The sequence below is a fragment of the Fulmarus glacialis genome, unplaced genomic scaffold (genome assembly GCF_000690835.1).
Source record: "Fulmarus glacialis isolate BGI_N327 unplaced genomic scaffold, ASM69083v1 scaffold49057, whole genome shotgun sequence".
Lineage (NCBI taxonomy): Eukaryota > Metazoa > Chordata > Aves > Procellariiformes > Procellariidae > Fulmarus > Fulmarus glacialis.
In genome coordinates, this window is record NW_009226006.1 from 1 (window position 1) to 23,306 (window position 23,306).

A 23,306-nucleotide genomic window follows, 5' to 3' on the forward strand; every position below is an offset into this window, starting at 1 on the left:
TTCTATGGTTCTATGATTCTATGATTTTATATCTAAATTCATAATAACAAAATAGGTGTGACTGTTGATGTGATGCTGTGTGATCATGTTTTAAGAGCTCTCCCTTACCTGACCATGCTGATGCTCTCCAAGGGTACAAGACTGTATTGTCAGAAATTTTCCCTAGCAAAGGGAAAGTGTTTTGTCTACTTCCTCCCAGTTTCAGTCTGTTGTCCCTAAATTTGGTGGCCCTATTTCTCATTTTTTCTTTGTCCTTTTACACCACGTCAGAATGATCTCCAACTGCTATACAGTAGTATCAGCAAAGCCACAATGCAAGTAGCATATGTAGTAGGATTTTTTCTGCTAGCAAAATTCCTGTGCGTAAGTCCTCCCCCACAATACATGAAGCTAACAAAATAATTCTTGTGAAATATAGCTGAGATTTAGCTTGCATATTTTTACAATGAAAACTTTAAATACCCCCCTGCGGCTTTTCTGCACTGCCGAAGTTGGATGTTGGGTGAGCAGCAATATTAGGGCCAAGGGAGAAAACAGCATCACAAGAATTAATTTGCTTGTGTGACACAAGGGGTTCAGTGCTACTCATCTACCCAACACCACTGATGTTCTTTTAATATAGGGTAACTGAACTGAGATTGTTCCCTTTAGAACTTGGTTAGTTCCTTACTGCACCATGTTAATACAAGTACTGAATTAGTAACATAGCAAAGAAAGAGTAAGTACTGGGTAAACAACAGCAATGAATATGGTATCATACAGACGTCTGTAAAAAACAACAGGAGCAAACTGACAGAAGGATTCTAGAACAGATATTTAGTACACCTTAAGAAATAGAAAAGAAGCCATCAGTTTATGATGTAAAATCACATACCCTAGAACCACCATCAGGAATAGCGACAAATTCATATATCCCAAAATCATCCAAAGCACTTTCATGTCCTACAGTTAGAAGAAACAAACATGAAAGAAAGGTATCAAGATGTAGTATGAATCTGGAAAAGACAGCTTACATAATGATGGGCAAAGTCATTTGGCCCTAATTTTTAAAACATCTGAATACTGGTTGGTTGTTCTGCTTTAAACCACTTCCCTGCCAAGCTCCTGCGCTGGCGTGGAGCGAGGCAGGGCAGCTGCACAGCCGGTGCGCACAGTGCTTGGCTATCTCCAACACCTCGGACCAAGTGAGGAGCCTCCTGCTAACCTCAGTAACAGTTTTGGTAAAGCCATTGGGACCCTCTTTGCTGGAAGGCTAAATAGACCGATTTACTTTCATTTCCCATAGAAAAGAGGCCCAGTCCATAAGCTCAGCACGTCTACACTGTAGTGAGGCAGTATCACCTGAATCTTTTATAATACTGAGAATAAAAAAAGGGAACATGATACTAATAGGTGCCACATTATTAAACCAGTTGACAGATTGTATCTGGGACTTCAGATACAACTTGTAGTTAGGGTGGGAGGCTCTTTCTCTACCCTCCCACTGTCCAGGAGATCTGAGACTCGTGGTTGTCTCTTGGGCATCACTCCACAGCAAAGGCTGCACCACTAAAAACAGTGCTGAGATTCTCTCCCCTGATACCACTTGCTGGGGTGAAAGACCCTCTGCGCTCAAGTGAGTTTCTTACCTTCCGAAGCTTCATGCTCCTCTATCCTCTCGCATGTAGCAGGCCATAAGGGCCTGCTCCGATGCTTTGGTAGGAAGGGATGGGAACAAAAGTGCTACCCTTCCAAAGAATGGCTGGTCTCCAGGCTCTCCTGCCCAGGATGATGTGGGAAGGATTGTGGAGGGAAAAGAGGCAGTGACAAAAGCACACTGGGTCCTGATGACCAGAGAAAGGTAGTATGGAATGTGGTAAAGGCTAAAATATATATATACTGTAATGTCATATTAACATCTCATGATTTTGGTACTGACTGGTGCCATGAACATTGAGAAGTGTGATCCTCCCGTGGTGTATCACCTCCCACTGCTATCCCATAATAACACTAAGTTATTTCATATTGGTGAGAACAGCAGAATACAGGTGATCCTAACCGGGATTAATAGCTAGAATTCAAGCCAACAGGTACATACTGCTATGAACTCCAGGCATGAGCTAAACCCATGCTCACCTGTTGTCATTGGTTTTATCTTAAGTGAGCTAACGTAGAGCTAGGTGTGCAACCCAAGTTAAAAACACACTCCCCTTCCTTTCCTTCTTTCTGTCTGTACGTGGAGATGGTAATATTTTGCAGGAATGGATTTTGACCTTATGCTCACGTTTCTTTCATTAGCATTACCTGAAAATGACTGTGCCTTCCTGTAATCAGCCTCTGGCCTAGAAAACATAAGCATGTTTTTCAGTTTGATGTCATAAGCCAAGGAAAGAAAATTAATATGATAAAATGCAATTCTCTTGATGGAAAGGACTTCAAGACCTAAGAATGATTTATTTTTGTACCTGCTCTGCAGCTTCTGTTGAATCACTGAAAAGAAAAAAAAAAAGAAAAATCATTCTTTTTGTTCTGATGGTCCAAAAGAAGAGCTGGAATGTGCTTAACTTTTACATACCTTTATGTGGCTGATATCTTTTCCATATGAATAAAAAGGCCATAGCTAGGATCAAAAATAATGAAATTCCCGTTATTACTGCAAGAGATGACAGAAATTTTCCTTTCTGGGCCAGCTTTTCCAATCCTGTGACAAAGAAGATGAGTACTGTATTTAGTCTCTTGTTCTGTACAACGTACTATTATGACACTGAAAAAAATGCATCTTTTGAAATTCATCTGAAGCTAGTAAGCCTGCATGGAGATACGAAATAGATACAAAATTTAGGTTCTTGTGCATCGATAATATTATTTTTTCCCCACAAATCTCCTGAACTGGAAAAACAATGATATGCGTGTCAGAAATGAGTCCAGAACAGATTGGTACCTAGAGCTAAATGAAGGTCAGTAAACGTAATCCATGAATTACAGCATCACAAAAAGTAAGTGAATAGTCTAATTTTAGGCATAGAGGCACCGAATTACCAAGAAATTAGGTGACAATCAGGTAAGCAGTTTGTGCTAGATGGGAGGGAAATCCTCCTAGCTGTAGGAGCTGTAGAGTAGGAGGGGATAACTGAACTATTGTATTTTTTCTAAAGATTTTCAGATCACTGAGAGTCTAGTTGTTTATCAAATCCCATCAGAAGCCAATAGATTATGTTTGTTTGTATTCATGTCTAAATATATGCAAAGTATTTCTTTCCTTTGCTCAGATCTTTTGCTGAGATATGCATTAGCAGCAGTTTTCCAGCAGGATTTACTGATAAAACGCAAATACAGTATGTATATAATTACACTACACAAAACCATGTTGAAAACTTTTGCATAGAATTTGCAAAGACAGGAATGTGAAAGTTAGGAAATGCCAGACACAGTTGCTTGTGCACCCTTAATTTCCTCCTTTGCTCTAAATCGTGCAGAATTCATGTAATTAAAGGCCGCGTCACAATCCGTACAGGTAAATCAATGCTGCATATTTGTCAGTGCCAGCTTTATGAGTACAATTCAAATGTGTATTATTTAGCTGGATGTGTTTCCAGTACACCCGTGAACTCCTGTGCAGACAGACATTGTTACTTACTCTACTTACACCTCCATGTAATTCACTGGCATTGTGCTTGCTGGCTGTGTGTGCAGCCGTTATCACAAAGATTAAATATGTGGATTTCAATCCAGATGAATCCCGAAGATATGGGAAAATAAATCACTGCAATTTCACCAAATTTCTTTCACACTCCTTCAATGTACTGCTTTCCTCAGAAAAAAAACCCACATGCTGGAGAACCAGCTGAGTCCTTAAAAATGTTCTTTAAAGTTAATAATTTCAAATTTAGACTCAAAAAGTCTTATCTCCACAGGCATACCGGTGCAGAAAACAAAGATGTGCCCTTTACATGCATTTAACACACACAAGTTGACTCAACTTGAGAACTGAGCAATGACTTGTGTACATAATGAGATACATCATCTTATCTTAAAATCTAGCTAGTTTTGGCTAAAACTGGCTAACAGCTTAGTGCAATGATTGATACAATTGTAACTTATTGACATAATTGTTTTCTTGATGATTTTTAGCATTAATTAGGCAGCTGTTTACAGCGCCATATAGGTGAGTTTCAGTCCCTTAGGTGGGGAAGTTGTGTAAGTCTTCTGAAACGTCAAAGCTCCTGTCGCTGCTGAAAATGGGATTTCCAGTATTTTGAGGGGCACAGTCCAGGCTCTGTATCTAGGATTATGGGGACAGGGAGAAGGGATATGGAATAATACTCATAGTCTTTGCTTAGTATGTTTAATCAGTTCCAACCAGAATTTAGCCTGAGCAGGATCTCTGAGGTTTAGCCTCGTGTGTGAATTCATACCTCTTAGAGTCAATCAGTGCTGCATTGCAAAGTGTAGGCATGACATCTGGATTTAGTGCTATCTGAATAAATACTCATCAAGAAGAACATGGCTATAGAGGGGGAAACTGATATTTTTTTAATTTGTAAATACACAGGATAAAATGTTTCAACAAACTTTATTTAGACAAAATATTTGTAATTAGGAAATGTATGTTTTTAAGTGCAACTAAACATGAAGCTGTGGAGTTTTCCCTTCTTTTCGGCCTTTGAAAGGAAATCTCAGCTGAATTTCTCAACGCTTATTATGAACGTTCACATATGTATCATAGCTTACATGAACTTCCTGGAGAAATGTCATGTTTATTTCTACTGACACATAGCTCTGGTTGCATTTTCTTTCGCCACTAACCACAATGGTTAGTTTTAAAATGCAGTATTCTCATTGTAAAATTAGAACCCATCTTCCTTCCAGCATACTGAAAGCCATGGATTTGTCATGAATTTGTAAGTCAGCCTGAACGATGGACATCTGCTCTCCTTGTTTATCTGACTAACAAATGGCTGAGCTCTTTGTTCTGCACAAGTGAAATTGCTCTGTTAAATTTTTTAAAAGGCAATCTATTCTATCATGTTGATCATTAATAGCATACATTCCTTATCTGAAAATACTTGTATTGATCTGTATTAATAAGAGATAACAGACTTCCTCAATATCTTGTTCTTCATTGTATGCTTCTGGAGATTTTCTGAAAAACTGCTTTGTTGCTGTTTAACGCAATCTGTATAGGAACTGAGGTTATAATGTATGAGAAATAAAGGTGTGCGTTCAGCAGAACCTAGCAGTCAGTCCATAGATTCATAAATATGACAGTGAAAGAATTTTTAAGAACAAATTGTAATAAAACCATTCATCATCACAGTTTGCATTATTATTATACGCTAGACTACGGTTCTTATAATACCTAACCACACTGGAAAAATGTTAAAGACCTTCATGCTGTGAGTCTGTGCCTGGTTATTTTAGTCAGTGATGTATGCTTGAAACTATCCTGTGTACTGGTCACCTGGTGGCCCCAGGGCTCACAGCTCCTGCAAGCTGTGGGACAGTGAACCTTGGACAAAATCTGCCCTTGGGAGGAAAGGCCCACCTTGGCATTCAGCAGATTTGCGCATCATTCTCTCCGTTCATCTTTATCATTTTAAAAGGCAAAAGTAAGAAACAGAGTAAGAGACATATAATTCTGCCATGATACTTGGTCATGATGAGGTTTGCCTACCGAGGAAGTTTTTCTACTCAAGGGATAAAGTTCCAAACGGCCAAATGTATTTTAGTGTCAAACTCCCACAAAACCTCAGCATCTTAGTGGGTCTTGTCCCAAGCCATGTCACACTGCAAGTAAAACCCGGATCCCACTGAATGGCCAAATCCTTTTTACTACATTGTTAGCAAGACCTCACTTCTGATATATATTCTCTCTCTAAGAATTATTTCCTTTTTCTGGGGTTGACACTCTGCTCAGATGTTACAGTTACAGCAATGAATTAATGTTCTTACCTACAGAAGTAACGACGACTGTGAAGTGAGTTTCATCTCGTTTTCCAGTCACGTTGTTGAAAGCTTGGCACATGTAATCTATTGTCTTCTGGGCCACTTTATCAGATACGACTTCCAGATGGGGTCCATATTTGATTACATGAGTGGTATTGTCAGCCCTTTGAATCCATGAATAAGTATTTGGTGGATTTGAATCTGCTGAGCAGTCGAACAGTACAACTTCCCCCATGTCAACTGTAAACACCGCTCCTATATTCAGACCTTTATCTGATTTAACTCTAAGTCCATAAGGTCCATCTGCATTGGAAAAAAAGAAAACACAGTGGAAAAATTAAAATCAAAGTATATAATTAAACTTTAAATAGAAGCGTATCTCTCAACTTAGAATTTTTAAGTTAGACTAGCCTTTAGAATGGCTGGCATTGGATACAATCACTTCAGTTAAAAGGCTTTCAGTTCAATAACGATTTGTACTAGGTTTTTCTGAGACTACACCCACTTAATACTGATCTAATCGCTGTTTAGGGAAACAGCACAGGTCTATGCACTGTTCAGTACGATAAAAAGAACAAAAACTGAAAACAGTTGGAAAAGCTGTGAAGTAAAGGAGCAGGTCTTCTTCAGGTACATATTTGACCCTTTGTGCTTAAATGCCAAACTTATTGGCATAGTAAGTTCACTGCACATTTAAAAGTGAACAAATTAGCCTTGAAATATATAAACATTCATTGTAATACCTTGCAGTATAATAATTATTTGGGGAACTATCTTACAGGTATAATATAGAGTGGGGTGTGCCTTAGATAACTTCAGAAAAAGTTTTCCATAAATGACTGCTAAAATAAACTTTAACCTTCCCCCCACTTTAGTAGGCTTCTAGTATTTCAATATTTATGTTTCTTTCAAGAGCAAGCCCTTGTGCTGAAAGAAAGCTGTGTTTCTGAATATAACTAGAAAAGACATGTTGTCCAATAGTCATGTGTTCATTATTCGGAAAACTGAGCAGCTAAGTATTTTTTGGGTAATCTTCATAGGAAAATAGGAAGGGAAATAATATATTTAAATATATATGGAATATTTCCCATGCTATTTTAAATAGATCATTTGCGATCATGGGGTTTTTATATCTTTACATGTTAAAATCTATTTTTACAGGGATCTAAGTATAGAAATTAATGTAGAGGATATAATAACCAAAATGTGCCTTATTAAATTACTTCTTCCAGTCAAAAGAACTAATTATTTTAACGTTGCTAATTCCCTAAGGGCTTACACGCATAATCAAAAATACACAGACCTAATATTGACAGAAGCCAAAAGAAGAAAATACGCAGAATGAGCAGGAGACATTTTTTTGGTAGGATCCCTAAAGTTCAGTAAAGCTGCTGACAAGTGCCTCACACAGAATGGCATAGCAAAAAGACAGATAAGTCAATATTATGCCCATTGTAGACAGTGCAATCAAGTAGTATTTCCACCTTCCTATGGTTGTTTGGAAGCATTAAGATAATGTAGCTGGGTTTGAATGTGAAATCCCCTGCTACATGAAGTGACACACTGGCACGTTTCAGACTCTATTTCTCATCAGGAAGTTCAGGCTGACATTAGACCTTCCTCTAACATGCACACTTCTATTTATTGTCTGTCTTTCTTTATGAGACTGATTTATTCATCAAGAACACATAGGCAAAAAGCACGCAGCACAAAACAGGCCATTTTCTGTGTGCCTCTGGGTTTTTTCTCTATTTGCGAAGGCTTAGACAAGAGAATGTAGACTTATCACACCATGACCTCAGTTTAGTCCACTTTTAACCAAATGTCCATATTTCACAATGTGAACTTGTCAAATTTTTTATTTTCTCTACTTATTTCTTAGCGGTAAGCTTTTTGCAGTCTCATTTTAAGGAAGGCCCAACATCATGCCTAATATTTCCTTGGGAAATGCAATACAGATTCACTTCAGCACGAATTAGCGCTGCTGCCACCTACATGGCAGGGGCCACCCTGAAGGATCAAGGCATTTTTAAAACTCTAGATGCTGGGCTGCTTCTTCACAGGCTCTGCAGTTCCCGAGTCGTTTGCTTTGCTGTATCCAAGAGCCGGCTGACCCTGTAATAAGCATTTCTGGGAAGCGCAGACCTATCACCACTACTTCGGCTTGGCTGACCTCACTCGGACTGCATGCTTCTGTGGATGGTCCAGAACACCAGCCCCTCACGGGGGCTCGCCCATTATTGGTATTTACTTCCCTTTTTTCAGATGGGAAAGGAGAGGGATGTACTGAACTTTGACTTTTTCATAAATGAAAGTAAAACCCCTCACGCACTATTTATAGGCAGGAACACACTTTTTTACGTTTCAGAGCAATTCAGTGGTTCCTCCTATCCAGTTCTTCTTTCTTAGAAGAATTAGCTTTTACTTTCACTGATAATATAACCTTTGATATATGTAAACAGAGATTAATGGTAAGAATAGCTGACTGGTCTCTGTGCCCCCTCACTATAGTGGGAGATTTGCTACAGTCTGCAAAAGAATCAGAATTGAGTTCTGCTTTTTTATCAGTATCATAACAGTGCAGCATAGACAGGTTACAACATTACTACAGTAACAACATTACTACACTTTTGTATGAAAGCTGCAAATCAAAAGAAACCATTACAAAAACACTGACGCACACTGGCTGGGGAAGTACATTTGAAAAAAACACAGAAAGTTTTTCTTAAGGAACAGTCAAATCTTGGCAAGGTCTGAAAAGTGGCGTTCCTTGATGAAGGCAACACAAGCATCGGGTAACCCTTCTGCTACACCTGGATCAGTCTTTTGCCTCTCCTGGGCATCGCGTACATCATTGAGATCCCTAAACACTCGGTAGCTGAGGGATATACACAGCTTCAAGGATGATTCTGAAAAGCCGGTAATTAACCATTTCCTCTCTAGGACTAAATATATTCTAGCTTTGGAAGAAAGCTAGAAGGAAGGAAATCCCACTTTGTTATATTCAACTCCATCAGCACAGTACAGCAGTTTCTGCTGCAGCCTCCATGACAGCAGCTTCTTCCAGGCTTGAAATAATTTGTTTCTGGGTCACGCTACCGCAATAGCCATGTTCTGGGGTGCATTATCATCATAGCTAATGGAGAAGCAGAATAATATTAGTGAGAAATGAAGAACAAAACACTTTTGATTCTCAGTAAAAAAACACAGTGACAGCCTTCATGGATCCCTCAGCGCTACTTCTCCTTTCCCATATCGTTCTCAACAGAAATCTGCCTCTTGTCTCGGTAAAGCCGGTTAACTAAATGACTTGTAAAATAATAAATCATCTGTTCTGAGTAACAATTTACTGCTCTGTGGGAATATTTCCAATTGCTCCTATCACCACGAGACTGTTACAGTTTCCAAGCAGATGGCAGGTATTTACTGTGAGTGACCTTTTTTTTATCACCTCCAGTAACTCCCCCGCAGCAATGACATATGGCACATAAGAGATCCCGGGGCCTGTTCTGGATTGTTATTGACAACTGGGAGCTAGGAGACAAACTACCCCTGCAGGCAGAGGTTGGACCGAATTATGTGACTTCGTATAGCTTCGTATAGCTCGTATAGGAAGTAAGACCCCAACTCCCATCACTAACTTGGATATGGACAGTAGTGCAAGTATTGCAGTCTTTCAGGATTGCATGGTTTTCTCTTAATATTTTTTTCAATGTTTAAATTATGCACAAAGCAAACCCTCAGTTCTGATGAAATAAAAAGTACATTCTGAAAATGCAAATACTTATAACAATATTCCCATATGTGGAGAAAAATTGAATCTCAAAGTTTTTGATATATACAGATCTTTTGAGCTGTATACCATAATCACTCAAACAGCAAAAGGTTCCAGAAATGTGGACACTGAAGTAACTTTGAGATTTTAAAGTTCTGCTAAACAATGGGTCAAAAATAGGTTTTCAGTTTAGATTTTTCAAATTTGCTGGAAAATCCATGTAGTTGAGTGAGGGAGAAGGGAGGAAGCAGAACGAGAACTGAGACTGAAGGGCACACACCTTGTCAGTGCTAGTGCCCCAGACACCCGTCAGCGCGGTAAGTGCTCTGGAGCCAATCCTGTGTGCAACGGGGCAGAAATGCGAACGCCGAAGGGGCCGTGCCACAAACAAACAGAGCAGTCCAAAAGGTAGCAAGAGTGGCAGATATTTTTCTAGCCTGACCTGATTTTATTGCATTGTAAGACGTCTGTGAGGTTGTGCTGGATACAGCATCCCCAAGTTTTGTGTAGGTATTCTTTGAAGAGAGAGGTGTATAAAGTCCATTCATAGCTCACCAGTGAGAAAAGCAGCAGAGGCAGCATATTCGTACACATGCAGCTCTCATTCTTAGCACTTTAAGCACTTAAGTAAGCTAAGATTGTGACTGTACAAAAGCAGGCATTTAAAAATGTGCTACCTTGAGGAAAGAATATGATGATTTTTTTTTTATTACGGTAATGATAAGTTAAAACTCCATCAGTGCTGGTTATTTCCTTGTAGAGCATTTTATCATGATCCCTCTGTCTAATGTGAATGGAAGCTCAATTCACATCTGCCCTGTTTAGGACTCTGTGCAGCAGCTCCTTCATCTTCATGTCTGCATTGCTGTCAGTTTTATAAGCTGCATCTAAGGGATCAGCTCTCGTCTAACAATGTCTGGTTAGTCTTCACTAACTTAGGCAGTCTTTTTCTCTTCTCCTGGTGCAGTGTAGAGACCCCCCCACACACTTTAGATGCAAGACACCCCCTCATCTGATTCTTCCAAGTTGTAATTAAAAATAAGTAAGTAGCAGAATGGATAATCAGAGAAGAAAGGAGGAGGAGGAAAATATGACATAGTAAGAGGTGTAGGTTCTGAATATGCTGGTGGTGCAACCATAACGAGTCCAGGGCATGGGCTGTCTACCAGCTGCCAGATTACAGAGCCCAGCAAAAGCAAGAGCGAGCACCAGCCCTTGACTGGACAGGAGTCCAGTTCCAGTCCTTGCACTGTGCCATCCACACTGTGCCATTGGGTAAACTGGTTATATCTTAATAGGGTTGGTGGCAAGGTAGGTCCTGACCTGTCTGATTTTGGCTCTCCTCTGAGAAGGACAGTTCGACCCCTGAGGACACGATTAGAGCCTGGCAAGGTCACGTACACAGCACATGCTACTTGCAAACCTTGGAGGCACTGGGAGCTGACGTCACAGGAGGGATAAGGAACAAAATGAGGGTGCCCTTTCTAAGATTTAAAGTATAATTGTTGAATGCTGATTAAGCCAATCTTTTGTTTCCTCCAACTAATTTCATTCATGAACTCAATTTATGTTCACAGTTAGTTTCTCAGGTGATTTAATTTCCAGTCAAAATACATGGCTAGCTTATGGTTTATTCTTCTGCCAGCATTGGTCTTTATGCAACTCTTCTCGCTCCCTCATGTTTTCTACTTGATGTGGAAAGCAAACACTCCTTTCAGCTCTGATTTTACCAAGCCAGACTGAGTTCTCCATGGCCTGTATCAGAAATAGAGGGGCCAGCAGGAGTAGGGAGGTGATCGTGCCCCTGTACTCGGCCCTGGTGAGGCCGCCCCATGAATCCTGTGTTCAGTTTTGGGCCCCTCACTACAAGAAGGACAGTGAGGTGCTGGAGCGTGTCCAGAGAAGGGCAACGAAGCTGGTGAAGGGTCTAGAGAACAAGTCTTATGAGGAGTGGCTGAGGGAACTGGGGCTGTTTAGCCTGGAGAAGAGGAGGCTGAGGGGAGACCTCATTGCGCTCTACAACTACCTGAAAGGAGGTTGTAGCGAGGTGGGGGTTGGTCTCTTCTCCCAAGTAACCAGCGATAGGACGAGAGGAAATGGCCTCAAGTTGCGCCAAGGGAGGTTTAGACTGGACATTAGGAAAAATTTCTTTACTGAAAGAGTGGTCAGGCCTTGGAACAGGCTGCCCAGGGAAGTGGTAGAGTCACCATCCCTGGAGGTATTTAAAAGACGTGTAGATGAGGCGCTTAGGGACATGGTTTAGTGGGCATGGTGGTGTTGGGTTGACGGTTGGACTTGATGATCTTAGAGGTCTTTTCCAACCTTAATGATTCTATGATTCTATGATTTTCTCCATTCCTTTCTGCTCTGTTTCTTTCCAGTTCGAGATCATTGCTCTGGGATGTGCAGGAACTGCACACAGTATTCTACATATGGTCTCATCTTTCGTGTGCCATTAGTATCCCCTTTATCTCCTTGTTGGAAATACACTGCCAACACACCCTACAATTACATGTCTTTCTCATGCCTGAATGACACTGCCAGTTCACAGACATCTTGTGATAGCTCAATCACCCAGGCTCGCTGCCTCAGTTATTTCCCAATCAATCTCCATCTTATCAGCAGAAGTTCACGTTTTTTATTCTCTAAAAGTGCACGTCCATTTATTTTTTACTAGCAAATTTCATATCAGTTCTATTACTCTGTCAAAGTAATTCAGTCCTCCCAGTTTAATGTCACAGGTGAACTTCACTGAGATACTCCCAATCTTTATGCTGGTGTCATTAATGGAAGTATTAAACAGGACTGGACTCAAAATGACCTTGAGGAAAACCACTAATACCAGTCCTTCAGCCTGGTACTTCCTGTACTTACCTTTTTGACGCTGTTTGCTGTCTCCATTTTTAACAATATTTTCATGTATACCCATCTGATCATTTTTTTCCTTTGAGTCACATCTCCTCCAGATCTGAATATGTCTGTACTGTGGAATTCTTGAAGTTCCTGTTTGAATTCTGCAGTTCAGACTCATCTTCAGAACTACATAACACTGAGTAACTTTTTATTATGCTGCTGTAAGTTAGAGCTGTTACAAACAAGCTCATTTTGAATGCAAGCTCACATATAATGTTGTCTCAACAGTTTTCTGCCTGTTTCCTAGTTAGAGGCCCTCTTTCCAGCCAGATCATTTATGCAAAGGTAATTATGAATATTTCATATACTCACAATATATGGTTGGTGCAATTATCTCACTTTCCATTGCACTGACAGGGTTAGATACCAGACAGCTGTAATTCCCAATGTCTTCTTTTACAACAGGAACAATTAGAAGTGTTGCATTGTTTGATGAAAAGGTGTAATTAGGGCAGGCATAGAGAGGCTTCCCATTTTTCATCCACTGGTAAACTACCCTTGTACCTTTTTCCACAGTACATTTTAATGTAATATTGCCTACATACTCCACTACCCCTGAAGATGGTTCAGTATGTACAATTGGCTTTGTGACAGGAACTGTAAAATAAAGAAATATGAAGAGTTACAAAAGTGACGAGCCAGTATATTGCAGTCTCCATTGTCAAGATGATACAAATAGCAGTCATCATCCTCTCTGGAAAGTACTGGGATTTCAAATTTTAGTTATTAAATGAGGTTAAAGGTTGAAAAGAGTCCATATTCTCAGCTGGTGACTGTAAGAATTGTTCCAGTACTTAAATAAAACTAGACTCTTCGTATTACCGGTAATAGGACACGGGCCGCAGTCAGGTACACCATGGCCTCCAGCTCCTGCCTCCTAAGCAGTCCCACAGAAACGAAGAGTGCGAAGCGTGACATTGCCCGCGGTGTGCGACTTCCTCGGGACGGCTGCCTGCAGCTTTGCTGACACTGGGCACCACTGAAATATGCTGTCAATCCGCTCGTGAGGATGACTGCAAACTGGGACGGGTATGGGAGTTAAATGGCAGCTACAACCTTATCGTGCTAGTACGTCATTCATTTCATTATTCCAAGCCCAACCGTTAAAGGGCCCCCTCCATATAATCCGTAAATTACAGTAGCCTCTTGTCATTCTTTTAGCTCATGGTTTTCTATTTCCCTTTTTTTTCTATCCCCACTACGAGGAGTAAAGAACAAAGAAGTATTTTAGGAATTCAAATCTGGGCTTCTTTTACAGACACAAGGTCACTGGCAAAAGTCAATGGCTCCTCTTGGATAGTGACAGAAGGTAAAAGACATGGTAGGCCCAAGTAGAGAGCTCATCTAACAAAAGAGAGAATGAAGGGGCAGTCAGCTCTTCTCTGTCTGACTGGCTGTACAGCATAGGGAATGTGAACAACAAATAAATCTTCCAATAAAAAAACTGGAGACAGTGGAATAAGACACTGGAATAAGATTCTACAGGTGGGGTCAAATTTTGCCCCCTCAAATCCCATTGTGGTCTTTCCTTTTTTAGGGACACCTTGCCACAGTCCTCTAGCTTGCAGGCAGAATAAAATCCTGAGCTGGCAAATGGTTGCAGATTTCCTCAGGGAAGAGTTGTTCAGGGAAAAAGACTATTTGAAAGTTAATGCATCCTCATGATTGATAGCACAGCAGAGCCTTATGAAACATTATTTCTTAGAAGCTTGTCTAATTTAATATTAATTTTGGTTTCTATATGCCTTCAATTTTTTATTTATGATCCTGAAACATTAGTCAATATATTAATTTTGTTTAAAGACGACATATTACAGCATTCCCTCCAGCAGCAGTAGAAAATAACATAACTTGTTGTTGTTAGTATTTATTCATGTATAGTTGGATTAAATTATACATTATTGTAACTGGATACTAAGAACCAGTACTTCAAAACTATTGCAATTTTTTTTCAAAATGAAGATACTATATTTTACTAACTTACCATCAACAGCTACTTGAATCTTTTGACTGGCAGCTATTGTCCCATTTCCACGGACATTGACTTTTACAATATAATTGCCCTCATCATTGATATGCAATGGATTGATCATCAAAGATGCATTCGGTGGTATGAGGGTAAACTTGTGCTGGTATTCCAAATCTGGAACTACTGTTTGATTTACAGAGCCAAGCAAGTATTTTGGATTACTTTGAGGCCTCTCAAAAAGCCAAATTATCTGGATTTCAGAAGCTGTAGCGTTGAAATTGTAGTCAACAGTAAGATGGAGTGGTTGCCCCTCAATACCATGGATGGTATGAGACGGTACTGTCAACCTTAAGGCAGAACAAATACCTGCATAAAGATGAAAGAACAAACAAATAAACAAACACAAATGGAAACCTTGGAAAACTCAAATGAGAAATTCTCACAGGGAAAAAACTTTCAAGGTTAAAGCTTACACTTTTTTGCATGGTTATAACTCAGATTTCAAGTGAGAAAGGTGCAAATAGTCATTGACCTCGGTGCAGTTGGATCTAGCTACAGAGCTCCAGCTTTAAAATATATGAAAAGCCAAAGGAAGGATATTTGCGATTTCTGGGCAGAGGATCTTTTATCATTGAAAGTTTAACAAAAATGAGAAAATGTGCATTTACCTTAATGTTTAAAATATTTTCTCTTTAAAATATTCCAAATTTCTAGGTCTTATATTGTCTAACAGTCTTAGATTGCAAACTCAATTTTTAGGATTTTTTTTCTGGGTTGGTTTAGCTAGGGAGAAATTTCTTAGTGTTACGTTGCCAGTTACACTGAGAAACTGACTGAAAATCTAAGAAGCAGCACTTCCATGAATTTGTCTGATTAAAATTATATATAGTTATTATTGCTGACTGCTCTGTACGCATAAGACTAAATTCAAGAAACATTACTAAGCTTGCAAAAGTCAAGTATTCCAATTTTAGGAAAGAGCATAATTAAGGTTTGCTGTTGATATGCACAAAAGCAGAATTTTCAGCCACATGATTAATCCCGTTCTCCAAGAATCCTGCCTTCGTTAGGGTGCAAAAAGGCCACTCCTCAGTTAATCATCGGCTTTCCCATATATTATTTTTGAATCATTTTTCATTGTGTCGGCCTGAGACAGATTTATAGAGCACTGTTAAAACTTTACTCTTAGGACTGAGTGATTGATTTCCACGTGAACTTTTCCACAGCGCTCACAAGTACAGCAATGGCGTAAAGCGTTGACATTAATGAATTGATTTCACAACACCATTATAACTGATACAACTTTACAGATGAGGAATTTAAGCCCAGAGAAAATTAACAGCAAAAATACCCACTCATTTTGGATGATGAGTTTGAAATATTAAGGACTGCATTTTTCAAAATACATATAAACAGATCTTAGTATGTTCAAGATGCAACTCCTATTGACTTCAGTTGCAGGTTTGATTGCTCAGCTTTGAGTGCTCGGTATTGCTGAAAAGCACACTGCAAGTGCTAAGTCAAAACCCTAGGAAAAAAGCAACCTCTTATTAGGAAGAACATGTAAAAACCGTGATTTAAGTAATCTGTCTACTACTGCGTAAGAGCACGCTGGAAACAGAGAGAGAATGCACTGCCCAGGGCAACATGCAATGCTTTCACCATGCACCATCTATTCTTTTCCTGCTACTGAACATCTTCGGTTGGACCAGATGATCCTTGAGGTCCCTTCCAACTCGGTATTCTATGATTCTATGTTTCTTGACACGCTTCCCAATACCTGTAACAAAAAAGTAATTCCCCAGCTGAAGTACATATACCCTCTACCTGGAAAGGGGGGGCAGAGGGAGCTATGAGTGAAAAATATGTGACTGTGCTATTAAAGATTAATATAATGCAGAGACAACTTTGCTTCTTAAATTTCCTACCTTCATAGCATTTTTCTTTATGACAAAAAGCAATTGCTAAAGGTTCATTTGTGTCTAATCTATAGGTTATATAGCAGGAAAAGATAAAAATGTCAATTCAGTAGCATAATGTGGTATCTGTGTATGTCTTTTGGGTTAGAATCTTCAAATTTCACTGCACAGCTGTTTCCCACTTGAGCTAATCACAAAGAAAACTGTTGCTGGGGATCATGGTAGGGACACAAAAAGGGGGTGAGGGTAACAGCTGCAGCATGGCAATATGTAATGCCAGTAATTAATGTTAGAGGTAATCTGGAAGGGCATGAAAAGTAGCAGAGCAGAGATGGTGTGGGAGGGGACTGGCTCGTTGTCCATGCCGCTGAAGGCGCCCACAAAACCATCTGTATTTCAGAGAAAACCCCTATTGCTAAGAAATCTCTGGTCATATTCTGTCCATTCAGGAACCAGTGAGTTTTATAGTCAATACAAAGCCAGCTACAAAGTCTACCCCAAAAAAGTAATTTTGTGGCTGGCTTCACTTTTCATAAAGCTGAGCAATACTATACTCAACTAGAGAAGACAGCTTGCAGCGTTTCTGAGGGTATGGCAGGGAAACCAAAGGAAAATGTGGCAGAACACTATAGGGGTGATGTGTATAAAGACAGTGAAATCCTTTGACAGAAAGACTGACAAATCCACCTTCTCAGGGGCTAAAGAGGAAGCGGGCAGAGGACTTCAGGTTGCATGGACACTGATGTGGAAAGGATGGTTGGGGGTCAGCTGAGACAGGAGGAGAATGGGACAAAAAAGGAGGAAGAGTGGAGAGAAAATATGGAGAGGCTTAAGTGGAGGATACACAGAACACACATGTTTACACGCTTAACTTTTTCTACATCAAAAACTTGAAATGGCTGAAGCACATCAAATTGAAGCCTCCTCCCCCACCCCTTCTTAATAGTATTTGTGGCCTGTTGTTCTTGCACTGTTTTCTAATGCTGCCCAACTCTTAGGGACTTGCTAGACTCTGGTTAATGGGAGATTAGTTTTGTTGGTTGTTGTAACATTTCTTAGAGGCGAATTCCCTCCCTGCGAACCTTACAGTGCAAATAAGATTTAAACTGCTGTTGTCCATTTGAAAAAGAGTATAATTCCTCAGTAAAATCCTTCACAAAATATTTAATGTTGGAAATGTATTTCATATAACCCATCAAATACATTTCAATTTTTAAATCTCCTTGAATGAAGTCAAAAACATCTGTCAGACATTGGGAGATAGTAAATGATCAGTTAAAAGATCTGTCCATATCCTTCCTCATTCTTTAGGCATGACATTGCTCAATTTTTGAGTTTATTTAGCTGTCAATAAGCGATTGTGCTGTAGGACAAGAAGCCACTAACAGCTGCAATGTAATCATAAAATACGTATAACAAATAAAGTTTCTCACAGATCTATTTGTGCAGAAAATTAGCAAAAACCAAGCAGGTCTAATGAGCACTAGGACAACTGGGACCACCAATGTACAAGATACCACCATAATATGTAAGATAAAGAGAATTGTGGCTGGAAAACTTAACTTCTGCTCTCAGTTAAAAATGTGGGAATAGAAACTGTAAATTAACTTTGTTCCACTTGATTCATGGGGAAAAGTGGTTCCATGTAACAGGTTGGAAAGACATTCTGATCTGCAGTTAAAGAAATCCTTTTAGCAAAGACCAGAGGTGGTGAGGGCAGAAACCCCGTTTTCCCCTGGAGTCTGGGGTGATTTTGGGTGACTGCAGTTTTTGCTGCTCCCTCCAGGTCTGCTGGGGTGATTTCGTGGAGTGTCATCAGCAGGCAGGAGCTCCTCCGTGGCCAGCAGGGTGAGGGGCAAGGCAGGCTGAGGCTCGGAGAAGTTATTAGATAATGGTGCTCTGCTGAAGGCAAGGGTTTTACAGGAGTGATGCTGGGAGACTGCCAGCTTTAACAGACATCAAATCTTTTGCAGTCTGGAATCTTCTTCACCAAAAGGGTTATTTCTTCACCAAAAGGGTTATCAAGCCTTGGAACAGGCTGCCCAGGGAAGTGGTTGAGTCACCATCCCTGGAGGTATTTAAAAGACGTGTAGACATGGTGTTTAGGGCCCTGGTTTAGTGGTGGACTTGGCAGTTGTGAGGTTTACGGTTGGACTCGATGATCTTAAGGGTCTTTTCCAACCTAAATGGTTCTACGATTCTATCCTATTAGACTAATTTTGATTTTTCATTAAAACTGAAGACTGTTATGACTAATCCGTGAATTAATGTTAATAGTGAAATCAAGCCAATGTGCCAAACTCTTACTTCATTCTCATTGGGCACAAATTCTATATAATTTAAGCCTATCTCTATAGCTTTCTAAATATAACACACATTTTTCCAGAACAATGGAATTCTGAAAACTAGTTTTTTTATAATGACCGAAAGGGTTGTACCAAAATGACCTCCATTTGGAGCTCAGTGATCTGTGCTTTGCTTCCATCTCACTTTGCTATCACCAGTATTAGCAAGCACAACAAAATCGTTGTTGACATAAAACAAGGGCTGCAGCTTTAGTTTAAATAAAACACTATGACATAACTTTTGAGTTTATGGCATAAACTAAACCTGCTTAGTGAGGTTTTATCATTCTCTGAATTTAACATGCACATCGCCTTGTCAAAGTGAGTTCGGATTCTCAACTGCTTTTCACCAGAGTGTTCATTTAGCTTTTCAGCTCTCCAAAAACCCCGAACTTGGTGTAAAATGTCACTAGATCAGTGATAACAGTTTTTACACTTTTTGCAAATACGTTCATGTATTAAAAAAACCAGATATAATGGACCAGGGAATCTGCAATTCCTATACCCCCATTTATATCCGGAGAGACTCGGGCATACTCTTCAGGGATTTTTGCCCAAGAACAAGTTCCACTGAGCTTTGTTATTGGACCTAATTTTAGCTTCTGAGGTCAATGTCTTCGGTGGGCTTTGTGTCATGTCCCCAATGCACCCGATTCTTGTCATGATACAAAGTACAAGCTGCACATTTCCCGTACTAGGAAATGTGTATATCTGAGTGAGGGTATACGATGAGACTTCCTGGTGAACAAATGTGTACTCTAAAGCACTCTGCTTGCATACCAATATCTCTTGTAGGATTTTAACAAAAAATGTCCAATAAAGTTGTAATGTAGATAAAGTGCATATTCACTGTGTTTTTCATCAACCAGGGTTTTTATTTTTAAAGAAGAAATCCAATAATCTTCATATAAAACTGCAATTGTTATGAAGCCAAAACTCTTGATAAAGTATTTAGCTCAAAATCAAGGAAACTAGGTGACTGTATATGAAGTTCACAAAGAAAATAAAAGAAAAATTGTCCTTACGCATGAATGAGTAGAAGATGCACTACATTTGTAATATTATATATTCCCTCTGTTGATATTTACAAAAACAATTAAATACAGAAGTGAACTACAAGAGTTTGTAGAAATATAAGTTTATCTAACATTTGATCACAGGATACTCCTGTCAAAGTGCATAGAACATCTATTTTTTATCAAGTGTATGGGTAACAAATGTATACTTATGAAAACTGCACCCAGATACCAAACAAATGTACTATTAACGGGAAGACATTCTTAGTTGATTGAAAGCTTAACTTAGTTTTAATACCAAGTACATTTAAAATTGCACATAAATTTTCCCTATTAACTGTAAGGCATCATAATAAACTGAAAAATAATGCAGCAGCAGTGTCTCAACATAATGCATTTTTAAAGAGATGTGTAACAGCTTCTGTATAAACTTTGGTTCAGAACCTGTCCAGCCTTACTTGTCAAAAAGAATGCATAATGTATATATTAATTAATAAAATGTAACAATATACATGTAATCAATGCCCATGTTTTATATACAGATTATGTATAGCACTAATTTTTGTCAGTTGCTAAGAGTTTATAGCAGCTCCACTCATAAAACAAGGTGGCACTATTTGATTAAAAGCTTTTAGGCTACTTTCTTGAAATAAAAACATCTGACAATACAACAGAAACATCTTTAAATTTAAGAGTATAAACCCAACCACGTTTGCACAGTGACAATCAAATATAATTCATACTGTTTCTTACCTACAAGCAGAAAATATATTTTGCACTGTAAGTCCCAAAAGAAGTTGGCTAAAGGGCTCCATGAAAGCATCCTGTCCCACACAAATCCCACCTTTTTCTCAGCGCTAAGCCAGGGCTTGGACTTGCAGCTGCTGGGTTATTTGCTAGGGAAATCAGCAATGAGTTAACAGGCCCTATCCTGTCCCCTGCCTTATGTGATTTGAATATGTGTATACAAAGAACAAAGGGAGTGGAGCACCTGTTAGATGAGCACCCATCTTCATTGCCTCTGACTTTATCGTAACCCTTCCCCGGCAGTCACAGCAAATACGACATAGAATGTAATAAATGGGGCGCACAATACAAAGTACGTTCAATTAATAAAAATAAGTGAACGCACCCAATGTACAGGTTATTAACATCCTTTAGCTACAGTTTCATAAAAAATACGGCGCTGATAGATGGTTCTGCTTATTTCAAAGCAGTATTGAGAAGATTTTTTTCCGATCTTTCCCAGTGACAGCCTCTCCTTTTCTGTTATAAAAAATATTAAGAGCAAGAGTCTTGCTTAAGTTTTTTTCTAGCACTTTCGAGCCCATAACTTTTCTGTTTTTTTTTCCTTAACATAAGCATTACTTGGTGATGATTTTGTTCCCTTTCTCTAAACGACATGTACTGTGAAGTGTCTATCAGGCATCTCCTAACAAAGAATCCTGTGGCTAGAGTGGACAGCTTACTACAGTTGTTGAGTTAGCTGCTGCTTACTGTTTATTCTGCATTAACTTACATCGGTTTAACTAATATTAATGTATGATTTGGATTTTGTCCAAGGCTGTCACTCACTGTTCAGATCTAATCAGCAGCAAACCAGGCAACCCTCCCACAGTTGCATATGCAGTAACAGTTTGCAACAGCAAATATTTGCATCGACAGGGATGGTTTAGCCATAGAAAAACACAGTAAGTTTTCGCTATACAGCACTCAGGCAGACTATTATGGATTAACAAATATTAGGTTAGACTATATCCTGCCTTGTGCAGGGCGGACTGGTAGCAAGGAGTTGCCTCCCCCTCACTGCAAGGGTCCTGCAGGGTGCTAAGCCCCCACCAGAAGGGCTGAACGCTCAACTTCTACTTAAGGGAGGTGAAAATACCCAGATCCTTCCAGAATTCTTAGCAGCTCTGTATAATCAAGTGTAAGAAACATGAGGGTTATTCCAGGTTAACAAAAATGTAAGTACGGAGGTCCCAGCAGAAATAAATGTACCACCTGACATGAGCCAGTAGATGAAGAGGGTATTTTGCATATTCCCAAAGGCTTCCCAGGTCCACTGTCCTACCCCTCCTCAATGCTGCTGTTTATAACCTGCTTAATCCATTTAACTGTAGGATTGATATATCAAATTGCAACCTTTTATAAAACCTGAGTTAGAAATTATTATCATCTACTTGGTTTCAACATGTAATAAAACATTGGTCACACGTTCCAATTAATTTCTAACTGAAATGAATGGGAGCTTTCACATTGGGATAAAGTCTGTGTTGGTGTTTTAAATGTCCTATGTGGGCAAGGAAAACTAAAAAAAACCCAACAGATTAGCAAAGTTGTATTTTTCAAGTGTGTCTCCTTATTTCCAGCATTTGAATATGCTCTTGATGTCATTAATACGCTGCAACTTTTTACACTGAATAACTTACACAAAGTGGATGCTAAAAAAGTACATTATTTTTTCTATAGAATTCTAGCTTGTGCTGGTTGTTACATGGCGTTTAGACTTAATCAAACCTCACTCATTTCCTTTTAATAAAAGCAACTACATTAAAGCAACTTATTTGCAGCAGTAACATTCTGAATACTTCCAGTATTTCTGCAAATTTTACTTATTTTATTACTAACAAGTAACTCTGTTATGTGCTAAACTTTTTAGAGGTTTTCCACAGAAGTAACTATGGATTATATTCCCAACGGTAGCCAGAAGTAATGAATTCTTGCTAAAGAATGCAGGGAGGGGACGACCGGTCCCGACCTTCCCTCCATCTCTGTGTCGGTTCAAATGGAGAGCAGCACGCCCACTTTTAGCTGTTATACCCTGCAAGAAGTTATCGGCCAGCTGGGGGACTAAATAATAACGGGATTAGGAAATGCGTGCTGAGCTGACCTATGTGCAGACTCCAGTAATTCCAAAAGGAAAGACCTTTTCTGAAGGTATTACTATGCGGCAGTGGATGTGTTGGTAGCCTTATTATTGAATGTTGTCTCCAGTTAAGCAAAGATTATAGGATAAATTCTTCCTTTTTTTGTATTGATATAAAATAAGATTTTAAAAGTTATCTTTTTTTTTTTTCCGGTTGCGATCTATACAACCAAAGCATAGAGACAGGCAAGGCTGTTTTGGTGACGGAAAACTGCATCATCCGTGAACAGGCCCGACGCCCTTGTGCATTACACCCAGAATAACCCGAGGCAAACAGAAAATGGTCATTATCCGCGTGTATTTTCTAGCTAGTCTGTCTCTTTAGACAGAGCCTCGTTTTGTTTTCTCAGATAATTGATTTCAAACTCAAAACAAGCGAACCTCAATGTTCAAACACTCTATAAACATCCCCCAAGCCCCAGAGAAACCGCGGCCTGCTGGGCCACCCGTGCCAGGCGAGGCGCTCGCGGACACAGACGTTAACGAGGAGGCCAAGGCAGAGCACGGGTCTCGGCGGC

The 23,306-nt window shown here is 39.5% G+C and overlaps 1 protein-coding gene across 1 annotated transcript; it reads right to left on the reverse strand.

The window, feature by feature from the left end:
- Positions 1–874: 874 nt before the first annotated feature.
- Positions 875–20,709, reverse strand: HEPACAM2 (HEPACAM family member 2; the record flags this gene model as incomplete). The annotated part of the gene is made up of 8 exons (XM_009582660.1): positions 20,616–20,709; positions 14,598–14,948; positions 12,926–13,210; positions 5,932–6,228; positions 2,555–2,680; positions 2,445–2,469; positions 2,284–2,321; positions 875–942 (listed from the first exon to the last, which is right to left on the reverse strand). Coding segments are annotated over exons 1-8 (1,260 nt in total), but the record flags the coding sequence as incomplete, so codon positions are not given.
- Between the last annotated feature and the right edge of the window lie 2,597 nt (positions 20,710–23,306).